At 38.4% G+C, this 12,787-nt stretch overlaps 1 protein-coding gene across 4 annotated transcripts; it reads left to right on the top strand.

Moving 5' to 3' along the window:
• Positions 1-3,981: 3,981 nt before the first annotated feature.
• Positions 3,982-12,011, top strand: LOC149156895 (short-chain dehydrogenase reductase 3a-like). 4 transcript variants are annotated; one of them, XM_089438758.1, is made up of 4 exons: positions 3,982-4,244; positions 4,337-4,459; positions 4,599-5,384; positions 10,907-11,110. In XM_089438758.1, the coding sequence occupies exons 1-3, from the start codon at positions 4,222-4,224 to the stop codon at positions 5,368-5,370; spliced, it is 918 nt and encodes a 305-aa protein (XP_089294884.1). In that variant the 5' UTR covers positions 3,982-4,221; the 3' UTR covers positions 5,371-5,384; positions 10,907-11,110. The 4 variants fall into 4 exon arrangements, with proteins under 4 accessions (XP_089294884.1, XP_089294883.1, XP_089294882.1 ...); XM_089438757.1 differs by lacking the exons at positions 3,982-4,244; positions 4,337-4,459; positions 4,599-5,384 and adding exons at positions 8,485-8,640; positions 8,747-8,789; positions 8,883-9,005 and having other exon boundaries at positions 10,907-12,011; XM_089438756.1 differs by lacking the exons at positions 3,982-4,244; positions 4,337-4,459; positions 4,599-5,384 and adding exons at positions 8,647-8,789; positions 8,883-9,005 and having other exon boundaries at positions 10,907-12,011.
• The last annotated feature ends 776 nt before the right edge of the window (positions 12,012-12,787 follow it).

Here is a 12,787-nt window from a genome sequence, read left to right as displayed (position 1 = left end):
AGTCCAGCGCAACAAAATAACGATAAATTAAAATGGTGTATAAAATGTCAATGTCTCTTGTTCAAGTCTCACCCCAACCATTATTGTCTCGAGCATCCAAGAGTTGAAAGTTCATGAATGCTTTTCAGATTTACAGGAAAGCAACCACCTGGTAAGCGAGCTCCACAGCTAACGTAACCATGTGTCCACCAGCACATTTACCAGCGCATCGGTCTCACATCTCTTCCGCCAGCTTCGACATGTACTTGCTCTCGCTCTCCATATCCTCCTACTGTGATCCACTGAGATTTCCAATACAACGCAGAGGCAAATATAAACATTGGGCTTGCCTTTTCGCAGCTAACAATGCTGACAGCGTAAAATTCTTCATTTATTTGAGAGCTTCAGGGGTTTGAGGCTCTTGAAGCAATGGAGGAGGATCACTACCAGGTATTAGGATTACAGTCAGGCCGAGAGGGTTTAAAGCTTTCAGTGGTCGAGATACGCAAGGCCTACAGAGCCCGAGCCCTTGTTTGCCATCCCACAAAAGGCCCGACGACCCCAACGCGACTGCCCTCTTCCAGAAGATACAAACCGCCTACGAGCTTCTCACTGACAGAATGGGAATACAAGGCGTGTAATCGTTCGGAGGAGATCAAGGGATCGTCTTGCAATACGTTTTTCACAAAGATATCCCCCCAATGTTCCAGCTAAACAATTGAGGCGTTTGTATGTGTAACGTTTGAAAGGGATGGGGATGTGGTAATGGTGGAGAATGAAATGAGATGACAAAAGACACGGCTAGGAGTGCGTTCAACGGTAACCAGTATATCAAATAACGCAGGCGTTCAAACCGGGCAGTGCGCAGTCTCAAGCGTTCGTGTTAGTCAGAGAGCGCAGAGATACCATGTCAGAGGAATATCAGACAGAGGCAGAGCAGTGCAGGACAGAGCAGCGCAGTGCTCAGGACAGAGGCAGGAGTTACAACTATTTTTTTTTTAGAACCTGGGACCTGTGCTCTGATACCATGTCAGGCCAGGGTAATTCCAGAATGGGCAGAAGAAATTGATTGATTATTTCATTAGACAGCTATTGTTTATATACATAAAATGGACGGATCAGTTCATCTTCTTGATGACTGTTCACGTTCCAGGTTACCCAACCGTTGAAGATTAGGTGTGAACAACACTGAACTTAAATACTTCTGTAAAATAATTTATTTTTCCAAATCACAATTTCATCGCATACAATATAATCCATTAAACAAAACCAGAAAATTCCGATGAAAAAACAAAAAGTCACCTCGTTACCAACACCTGAATCGGGTATTAGCGTAAGCACGAGATTGCACTACCAAAGACTGACTGGAAAATGGATCCTCCATGACCAATGAATGTCATAATTTGATGTAAGTAATCCATTGACGTATTAGATAAGGATGCAATCTACGGTGGAATCGTTTTTGGATTATTGTACCTAACAACATAAAGTTGTTAACAGTGATCTGATTTTGTTTGTGGGTTACAGTCATCTGTATTCTGGATTTGAGAGTAACTGATAAGTTTCTTTTGTATAGTTTGTGGGCTACAGTGATCTGTATACAGATTTGAAAGTAAGTAGGGATGATATCTCTTCTTAAACTTTAAAAAATAGAGAGTTACATTTTAGTAATGAGATTTTAACCGGACACAAGAAACCAGCCATATACTAATACCATTCATAATAAGAAGTTAAACTAATTCTTTAAACTTTCTTTGCTCTATATCTTAGATATGTAGATTTGGTTCCCTGCATCTTCTGTCTGTATATGTATTGATTTGATTTATATTATTGTGAAAAAAAAGCATTTGGAAGCAGTCACACAATGTCCAGGCCCTGTGATGTAAGGTAATGTAAACTCTTGCAAGTATTTGTTGTTCTGAAAAACCAAATCTTCAATGCGAGTGTTCATGGGCGCTTAGAAGTGAACAGTTACATTTCATTGACAGGCTACTTGTTCAGGGCATAAGAAGGCTGAAGGCATCAGCGTCATCATCGACCATTAGGACATATCTACCTTATGATATAATTAACGGATATATGAGTGATCTTCTGGAAATAGCTGATCAGATATTCTAGGCACTTGCTCTTCCATAGATTTTGATGAATCTATATTATGCTTAGCAAAGAGAAAAGTTCGATATGTTTGAGTGTTCAAAATTGTGCTCTTTTTAATCTTGACTTTTTCAGAGCTTTTCTTAAAAATTGATCCATTTGGACTGTGAATTGATGTCTTGCGGATGCCTTCTTCGGTCATTGCTTGGTCACTTTACATGGGAGATGTTATCTCTTTCATAGATGTTACTAACTTAATACACAATATTCAATTACATCTAAGTCCCCTGCATTAAGTGCATTATTGATGATCTTGCTCATAAAAAATGGTAACACAGATTAACTTCATTAGCATTGTTGACCTATTGTTATGCTGCTGTGTACTTTAGTTTGTTTCTGGGAACTAACTATATCTGTTTGTCCCTTTTATGTTAAGTGAAATCATAAGTGTCTTCGAAGTAAGAATTTTTTTTTTTTTTTTTTGGGAATAATTTTGAACATTATCCTGCTTCTTGGAGTAACTTTTATTCTCTTGAGTCTTGCTCCAACCAAAATTGGAAATTGCATTTGCTACTGGATTTCTAGACCTTTTAACATGAATAAACCTAAGACTAGAAAAGCTATGCAAATTCTGCAAAATGGAGTCAAGGTGTGTGGGCAATCTCCAGTGGGTTGAAATTCCCCACTGCCTTTATTTTGTTAACCATCCCTGTTTTTATATACAATCAACTTTGAATCCATTTCAATGATTGCCTTCTATAAATGAACGTTCCTTTCTATACCTCAAAGAAGAGTAAGGATCTCGGTTTCATTATTGGTAGAAACCGCCTATATTTTGGGCATAGCAAGTCTCTGGAATACCTCCTTCATTCCCTCCTATATCTGAGCTTTTTAGATTTCTTTTGAAAACCCCCCGGTAGTTTAATCTTATGAAAGTATCACGGTTGGATGCCACAATACGGAAGGAGAGAATGGAGTCCAAGGTTGAAGCAAATTCCCTCAATCAATTTCCCACAAAGGCAACTGAATCTATCATCTTCAAGGCCTATGCGATCATCAGGTTTCCAAACTTTGGATTGTAGGGTCTTTTTAATATTTCTGAGAATTTTACAACGAATGAATGGCTCTCAGTTCCCTCGAATATTCTTTAGTTTCTTTCCAACTAAATACTTCTAGGAACAATTATCTGGTTTCTTTCACTGCCAGTTTCCAAAAAGTACAGCTTAATTGCCTATTGTTTCTCGTTTTCTAACTCGTCGACACATGCTTTCTCTGTGTAACTCTGACAGATTCTTTTTCTGTGAAATTCTGACTCTCTTATTGTTTTTTTGTCAGATGCTTCTGTATTCTTATAAAAGTTATGGTGTTGAACAAAACACACTATTTTAAAGAAATAACAGTGATGGTGTTGAACACAACACAATGTTTTAAAGGGATGAGATGTTAACATCAAAATTATGTAAAGCTTAATCAAATTTGAATACCCTCTAAAATAATTTAATTCACCACAAATACTTCATTCACCAAACAATTTCATCCTACACCGTTTAATCCATTAAACAATCTCATTTTAAAAAAAAAAAAATTCCAAATGAAAAAAAACCAAAAAATTCACCTCGTTAGCATACACCTGAACTGTGTATTAGCGTTTTTGTGTGCAACTACGAGATTGCCCTAGCAAAGGACTGGAAAGTGGACCCTACATAACCAATGAATGGCATAATTTGATATAAGTAATCAATTGATGTATTAGATAAAGATGCAATCGACAGTGGAGTCCTATTTTAATTATTGCACCTCACACAGTAAAGTTGTTACAGTGGTCTGATTTTGTTTGTGGGTTACAGTGATCTGTATACTGGATTTGAAAGTAACTAATAAGTTCTTTTTCCATATTTAAAAAAAAAAATTCTCACATAAAGGGATGATATCTCTTTGTAAACTATCAAATATAGGCAAAAACGTTTTATTGATCAGATTTTAACCAGACACAAGAAACCAGCCATATACTAATAACATTCATAACAATTTTAAACTAATTCTTCAAGTTTTCTTTGTTCTATATCTTACATATGTACATTTGGTTCTCTGTATCTTCTGTCTGTGCATGTATTTATTTGATTTGATCTATTTATAAGCTGTCAGACAATGTCCAGGCCCGGTGCTGAAAGGTAATGTAAACTCTTGCAAGCCTTTGTTGTTATGAAAAACCAAATCTTTAATGTGAATGTTTTAGAAGTGATCAGTTACATTTCATTGACAGGCTACTTGTGCAAGGAATAAGAAGGCTGAAGGCACCACCATCATCAAGCATTAGGGCATGTCTACCTTCTCATAAATTATGCTTCAGGAGTATATCTACGATTCCTTCTCCCACAGCCAAAAGGTAGTTTTTTGATTGTGAGCGGTTTTGATTTCAGCTTTGCAACTTCCAGGTGCATAAATTGGGTTTTAGCAAAATTTATTTGCAGTTCAAATTGGGTTTAGTTTTGATTTCACATCAGACTGGGTTTAGTTTTGATCAGGCTGGAAGGCAAGATGGCAATCATAACCGGCGCAGCCAGCGGCATTGGAGAGACCACAGCTCGCCTCTTTGCGGCGCATGGCGCCCGGGTTCTGATAGCAGACGTGCAAGACGCCCAGAATCTGGCAGAGGAATTGGGCAACGGATCTCAGTTTATCTTCTACGATGTGAAGAAAGAAGATGAAGTAGCGGCCGCAGTGGAGAAGGGGGTTTCAATGGGGGAAGGCAGAGTGGACGTCTTCCACCACAACGCGGGCATTTTGGGCGCGGTCGGCCCTATTGACGAAACGCGCATGCCCGAGTTTGATTACACAATGGCCGTCAATCTCAGGGGAGCGCTTCTGGGCGTCAAATATGCAGCCCGCGTTATGAAGGCTGCGAAGAAAGGGTCCATCATTTGCACGGCCAGCGTGGGCGGTGTCGTGGGAGGTCTGGGTCCTCATGCCTACACTGTCAGCAAGACGGGTCTGGTTGGGCTCGTGAGGTCAGCGGCAGTAGAGCTCCGACGGTTTGGGATTCGCGTTAACATGATCAGTCCCCACAGCGTTCCCACCCAGATTTTGGCTCAAGCACGCCGAATTCTCGACTGCGCATCATTCTCCATGGAATTGGCCGAGAAAAAGGTGAAAGAGAATTTAGTCATGCCGGAACGTTGGCTAAATACTCTGGACGTGGCTCAGGCGGCATTCTTTCTTGCGGCAGAGCAGGATTTCGGCTTCATTAGCGGGCATAATCTGGTGGTGGACTGCGGGCAAACGGTGACAAAACCCTAAGATAATGTTCACTGGTACACCACTCTTTCTCCTCTGTTTAGAGAAGCCATAAAGACCGGCATGGACTGATCTAATCTCAGGAGCCTGCAAGTGACACCCACAATTTATCCCCACACAGTCCAAACCCTTGTATATATACATACATAGATATCAAACAAAAACCCCTATTGTTGTTTTCCCTATTGGGTATCAAACCTGGTTAAATGAATATAAACCATGAAACAACCCACAACCCAACCCATAGATCAGATAATTTTTAGCATGTAACTAATAAAACAACCCACAACCCAACCCATAGATCAGATAATTTTTAGCATGTAACTAATACAATGTATGTTGGTTGCAGTGGGCGGGATTGTAATTTGTGATGTTTATATTACCTTCACATAACTGTTACAAATATTCTTTTCCATATAATTGCATCTGTGTGATGTTTATATCGGCTTCTCATATCTGTCACAAATCTTGTGTATATTGATTATATGTGTCATCTCTATCTGCATTGTTAAAACAAGTAAATTTCCTAAGGTATAATATGCTCTCATGCATGCGATGAGTGATCTTTTGAAAATTGCAGGTCGTGTGCAGAGGGGATCTCCTAATGTAGTTGATTGTTCAAAGCTGCGATCTTTTGAATTTTGACTTTTTTTTCAGACCTTTCCTCAGGAATTTATAACTTGGGTGATCTTTTGAATTTTGATTTTTTTTTCAGACCTTTCCTCACGAATTTATAACTTGGGTGGTGAAAAGTGTTGCAGATGTCTTCTCGGCTGTTGCATCGGCGCATTCACGTGGTCCCGCTCCACATCGGAAACATTATACTTGCGTTATTCCTCGGTGGCATAGTCTTGGGTTTTTTTGTTTTATTTATTTTCGGGTTTATTTTGTGTTTTTTTGCTTTAAAAATTATGGAAATTTTGATAAAAATCTAAAATAGATTTTTGTAAATCCAAGTTATAGTTACTAAATTTCAAAATTTTAAGTGTCCAAAATTTTTTGATGGGATTGAATCTATTTGCACTATAAAAATATGATTCTAGAGTACAATTTTTTTTTAATTTTTTTTCCCTCTGACAATTCCTTCGCCTCTCGGTATCTTTTTTTGTTAAAGTAAAATTTCGTTATTAAAATGATACGGTTTAAGTTCTGTAATGTGCGATGTGCACAATTTAAACGTTTCAGAAATAAAAACACTTTTCCTTCGTAGGTTTTAATTTTTTTATTATATATTTTTGGGTTCAGGGTGTGAAAGTGTAATTTCTTTATTAAAATGGTATAGATTAACTACATTTATTTTTATATATTTAAAAAAGGAAAATGAAAATTCTTATTACCAAATCCTAACCCATGAAAATATAACTCCTCTCTAACTCCTTCCATGAGTACTCAATTTCCACCGTAAATCAAAATCTGTTACAGTAAATACAAATGCAACATTGATGATCTCTAGATAATTAAAAAAAATAAATTAAAATATATATTTAACTAAAAAATGTAATGCAACATCGATGATATCTTTTTATCTCTTTTAAATGAAGGATAGTTTTGACATCCATCTTTGTAGTGTAATTTGAAAGAAAAAAGAAGAAATAATTTTCCAGTGTAATTTGAAAGAAAGAAGAAGAAAGAAAGAAATTATTTTAACGTCTACGAAGTTAAAAATAGTTTATGGGATAGATTGCTTCTTCATTTGCTTGGTGTATTCGACCTTTTTCTATGAAGCTTCACAATAAATGATCCTAGCTTCTCGACAAACCCCTAGCTAAATAGATTATCCCAAGAGCTAGCTGCTAGAATATAAGTTGTAAAAATTAAAAATGCTTCACAATAAATGATCCTAGCTTCTCGACAAACCCCTAGCTAAATAGATTATCCCAAGAGCTAGCTGCTAGAATATAAGTTGTAAAAATTAAAAATCGAGATAGTTTTGGACATTATCCACCTTCCTTGAGTAATTTTTTTTTTTACATTAATTGCTAAAAAATTCAATCATATTGAAGAGAGAAAGGCTTTTAAAAAGTGATAGGTTGACTCTTTCCATCATAAAATTTTATATTTATTTTAATGAAATATTTGTATTATATTATTAATTAATTAAAATTATAATCATATATGAAATAAAATGGAATAAATGTACATAATAATAATATTATTTTTTAGATAATAAATATAAATAATTAAAAGTCTTTTTGTGTGGTGAATTATATTTTTTAAAATTGGAAATTATCTAAAAGGGTTAAAAGACTTAGGTCAATCTCTAGGGGGAAGACGATTATCATTGCCAAAAAAATAATTTTCTATATAAAGGTACACGATAACTGAGTAGAAGAGTGTTCCAAAATTATACAACAAAGAGCTTTGAGCTTAAGTACCTAAAAGAAAACATCAAGAATGAAAACGTAACATGATAAGATCATGACATCAAATCAGGCAAATGGGTCTGAATCTGTCGCAGCAACCTCGATGGGATCTTTGTCATCCCTAGTTGTATGCCTTATTGAGGGCAGGGTTTCGAGGTGTTCCTCTATGAGCGCCATCCATTAGTCCAAGTCTTTCATATGTTTGTGCAAGTGCTTGAGAGTGTGGAGAATGTTCGCTCGATGTTGATGCCGATCCAAAAGGACTTTACCCAACAAGAATTTCATGTGCCAGTAGAGGTTAATTGTTTTCCTGTATTGATTATACCTACCCAGAATGTGGCTAGTATTAGGAACCCAATATGCCAACTCTGCAACAAATTTGGTGTTCGAGAGGTGAGGTCTACGAGAGGAGCCCTCTCCCTCGACATGGGTGAGTTCTTCCTGGATGGGATTTTGAGTGATGTGCCGATATCTGGTGAATGCGTCCTCCAAATGGTGATGCATCTGCGTGTTTCCCTTGTGGGTCCTCTCTTGATAATAAGCAACCCCTTGCACACCTGAGCTCACTGACAAGGCATGGGAACGAGAGCCAAGAACTTGAAAAATCTAACACTAGATGGGGGAGAAAAGACGTTGAACAAGCTCTAGGGAGGTTCCACGTACAAGAGCAAGGGAGGGGGGTTGGCGGGGCAGTGCAAAAGGAATAAACACCACAAGCGTCTGTTAAGTGAGCCCAACAAAGATAAGGAGATTGTGGTGAAGGAATGCCAACTACTAGCTATGGAGAGTGAAAGAATGAATCACCCTCAGGATTTTGTTTTTATTTGTAATGGACTGATTTGCCATCCCACGATGGGCATAACTGTATCACTATCAGAAATCAGGTCATAAAAATGGTCAACGTTGGAAAGTAAGCTGAAATTCGAGATCGACAGCTAAGCTTCTCTTGGCTTTGTACATTCATATATCTCTTTATTTGATTTGATTTTCTTCTGATAAATTTAGCATTTTGACAGAGGGCTTTGGGGTTGGCATAATGTCCGGATCAAGCTCTGTAAGGTAAGGAACAGGTAAACCCTCTTATGAAATTACTAATGGCTGGAAAAACAAACATGGTGGTAGATTAATCAATTTATTGCATTTCATTGATAGGCGCCTTCTGCAAGGCATGACAAGGGTGAAGGCATCATCATCATCAAGCAGCAGGGGATATTCACCTTCTCAGAACTTATGCCTCAGGATTATATCTACGATTCCGCTTCCCACAGCCAAAAGGTATGTTTCTTCCTTGGCGTTCAAACTTCTAGGTGCACATGAACTTGTGTGCAGGTTTGATTCCAGCTTGGTTTCCAGGTGGATCTCAGATAGGGTTTACCGTTCCAGGTGGATATCAGATATGGTTTACCGTTTTAGCAACCTCTGTAGGGTTTAGCTTTATATCGGACTACGTCTAGCTTTCACTTCAGTTTCGTTTCGTATCCTTTAGGTGCTTGGATATCAGACTGGGTTTAGTTTTAGCTTTGCAACGTTAGGTGCATACAGCTTTGGTTTAGTTTTGGTTTCCCCTTATATCAGCTTGGTTTCAGTTTTTGTTTCCACTTCACAACCTCTATATGCTTGTCAGGGTGGGCTTTGGTTTTCATTTCGATGCACCCGAAGAGGCCAGGTGCATTTATACAGCCCAGGTGAGGTTTATATCCTCAGTCTGGGGAGGGGGGTTATCCATAATGGGTGGCAATCAATGGCGCCCAGCAGCAGACTCATGAATGTTGTATATGTTGGAATATTCCTATCTGAGAAAGAAGGTTATACATGATAAGTGGCAATCAATGAGCACTCAGCAGCAGTCTCATTAATGCTGTATATGCTGGGATATATACAGCTGGATCTGAAGTATATTCAGATAGGAAAAGTCGGATCTCAAATACCCTTAGATAAGAATATCTTTGCATATACAGCATTCAATAACTCTGCTGCTGTGGGTGCATAATGCTTGCCTAGGTGGATTTATTAAAATAGGCAGTGCACTGGGTGGAGGCAGTGAATATAATAAACACTAAATCCCTACCAATCATCTACCCGTGCACCTTTGAAGCTGTGAAGCGACACTGATGTGAAACAAGTTAACACAAATGGCCAGAGTAACGAGAATTATTTAAAATATGCACCATCTAACTTCACAACAACTCCAAATACGTAAGCTCTAACATGACAAGCCTTGAAGTGCAAATGCAGGTTCACAACTTCGAAGTGATATCAAACCCTGATTTAAATGAGTTTGAGACATGAGTCTTTATCGTCACAACTGTGAGAAGTTGCACATCAAAAAAGGTTTGAAATATGTAGTCTCCAGCCTCACTATTGCGAGGTTGCAATTTTGATTGATTATTGGTACTTTGGAGGCACAACTGCAGCTTCACAACTTCGAAGTGCATATGAAATCCTGGTTTCAATGCATTTTAATTACTAGTCTCTAACATCATAACTCTGAGGAGGTGCATATCAAAATGGGTTTGAAATATCAAATATGTAATCTCTAGCTACTGAACTTCGAGGTGCATATCAAATCCCGGTTTAAATAAATTTGTGTAGTATATGTTTCACATTGGATTTAGTTTTGATTGCAACTTCCCAAAAACCTCAATATACATATCTAATTGATTTTAGTTTTGGTTTCAGCTTGGAATTCTACAGGTGCATAGTTTTGATTTCAGTTTGCTTTTAGTTTTGATTTCAGCTTGGCAACCTGCAGGTGCATAGTTTTGATTCCAGCTTTTTAATGTTGATTTTGGTTTCAATTGCACAGTATTGATTTCAGCTTCTCAAACTCTAGGTACTGGGTTTACTTTTGAGCTATTGATTTTAGCGTTTCAAACTATGCAAACCTCTAGGTGCATATCAAATAGGCTACGGTTTTGATTTCAGCGTTTCAGACTGGGTTTAGTTTTGATTTCATCTCAAAGTGGGCTTAATTTTGTTTTCAGCTTTGCAACTTTCTAGGTGCAAATCAGGTTGAATTTGGTTTTGATTTCAGGCTCCCCCATACACAAACCGGATATGGTTTTAATTTCAGCTTTGGAAAAATTCCGAGTGCATATGATTTCAGATTTGAAATATTTTAGATGACGTTTGCTAGTGTACTAATCCAGGGTTTATTTGTAACAAAATATGATCAGGCTGGAAGGCAAGATGGCAATCATCATTGGTGCAGCCAGCGGCATTGGAGAGACAACAGCTCGCCTCTTTGCAGCGCACGGTGCCCGGGTCCTGATAGCAGATGTGCAAAACGCAGAGAATCTGGCTAAGGAGCTGGGCAACGGATCTGAATTCATCCACTGCGATGTGAGGAATGAAGAGCATGTCGCAGCCGCGGTGGACAAGGGCGTTTTAATGGGTGAAGGCAGGGTGGACGTCTTCCACCACAACGCGGGCATTCTGGGAGCGGTAGGTTCTATTGACGAGACGCGCATGGCCGAGTTCGATTACACCATGGCTGTCAATATTAGGGGAGCGTTTCTCGGCGTCAAACACGCAGCCCGGGTGATGAAGCCAGCCAAGAAAGGGTCCATCATCTGCACGGGCAGCGTGGCGGGCTCTGTGGGTGGGCTGGGTCCTCATGCCTATACTATCAGTAAGACGGCTATGGTTGGCCTTGTAAGGTCGGCGTCAGTGGAGCTCCGAGGGTTTGGGATTCGTGTTAACATGATCAGTCCCGACGGCGCTCCCACGAACGTTCTGGCTCAGGCCGTTCATATGCTTGAGTGTGAACCATTATCCTTGGATTTGGCTGAAAGAAAGGCCAAAGAGTTTTCACCTCTCCCGGACCGTTTTTTAACCACTCTGGATGTGGCTCAGGCAGCACTGTTTATTGCAACAGATGATTCGGGCTTCATTAGTGGGCATAATTTGATGGTGGATTGTGGGAATACGATGACGAAGCCCTATGATAATGCTCGCTGGTACACCACTCATGCTCCTCTGTTTAGAGAAGCTGCAAAGACCGGTATGGATTGATTGAACCTCAAGATTCTGTAAATCTCACCCACAATTCCATCCCACTTACTCCAAACCCATATTGCAAGCTCCTGTCGTTCTTGTTGTTTTTCCCTTTGTGCCGGGGATTCTTAAGTAGAACTGCGGCAGCAGGGTGTAATAAGTGTAGTGGTTATCAAACATGGACCAGTGAATATAAACCAATACACACATTTATCTTTACACAAAAGCCCAACCCATAGGTTAGATTTATTTGAGGAAACTAGTTTGTCAGCTATGGTTGACACATGTTTGTTGTGGGTGGATCAGTTTGTAATTTAATGAAAATCAGGATTGAGGAAAAGCTCTGTGAACTGTGTACTCTGCAAATTCTCTTTCGTTACTTGGACTTGCTATCTGTGTGTGTTTAGATTAACTTCTCATAAATGTTAGACAATAGCTACAGACAGGCTTTTATGCCTTGTCCTAGAGTCCAATGCAAAGGGATGGGCAAATAAAACTTTAAAATCAATCAAGGCTGAATCATGTGTGTCATTTATATTTGCATTGTTGAAACAATTAGATTTATAAAAAGTATGTTTTGCAAATCTTCATCATGTGTGTCATCTTGAGGTGCATATCTTATCACTTTAAGGTTTACTTGTTGGTTTGTTACCTCTCTTTTCATTTAAGTTTATATTATTTTAAATTATTTTAAATGATAAAAATACTTACTTGTCAAAAGATTTGATCTCTGTAAATGTTTAATAAAAACCCAAAATTAATATGAATCTACAATATCTGTATTATCAAAACATTTAAATTTATAAAAAGATGATATAATTAATTTATGTATGAGTGGTCTTCTGAAAATAACTGATCATGGCATTTGCTCTTCCATTGATATCGATGAATCTATATTCTACTTAGCAAAGAGAAAAGTTCCATATGTGAGTGTTCAAGATTGTTCTCTCTTTAATCTTGTTTTTTTCAGAGCTTTTCTTAAAAATTTATCCATTTGTATGGTGAATCGATGCCTTACGGATGCCTTCTTCGGTCATTGCTTGGCAGGGAAAATTTTAGGG

This window comes from Pinus tabuliformis, chromosome 9 (genome assembly GCF_031772625.1).
Source record: "Pinus tabuliformis cultivar Carrire ecotype Pingquan chromosome 9, CPIR1, whole genome shotgun sequence".
Taxonomy (NCBI): domain Eukaryota; kingdom Viridiplantae; phylum Streptophyta; class Pinopsida; order Pinales; family Pinaceae; genus Pinus; species Pinus tabuliformis.
This window is presented reverse-complemented; position numbering and strand designations above follow the sequence as displayed.

Bases quoted from the DNA above. Each gene is read 5' to 3' on its own strand.
- LOC149156895 (XM_089438757.1), top strand. From the start codon at position 8,767: ATGTCCGGATCAAGCTCTGTAAG. The intron at 8,790-8,882 runs GTAAGGAACAGG...TTTCATTGATAG, and splicing joins TCCGGATCAAGCTCTGTAAG to GCGCCTTCTGCAAGGCATGA. The intron at 9,006-10,906 runs GTATGTTTCTTC...AAATATGATCAG, and splicing joins CCGCTTCCCACAGCCAAAAG to GCTGGAAGGCAAGATGGCAA.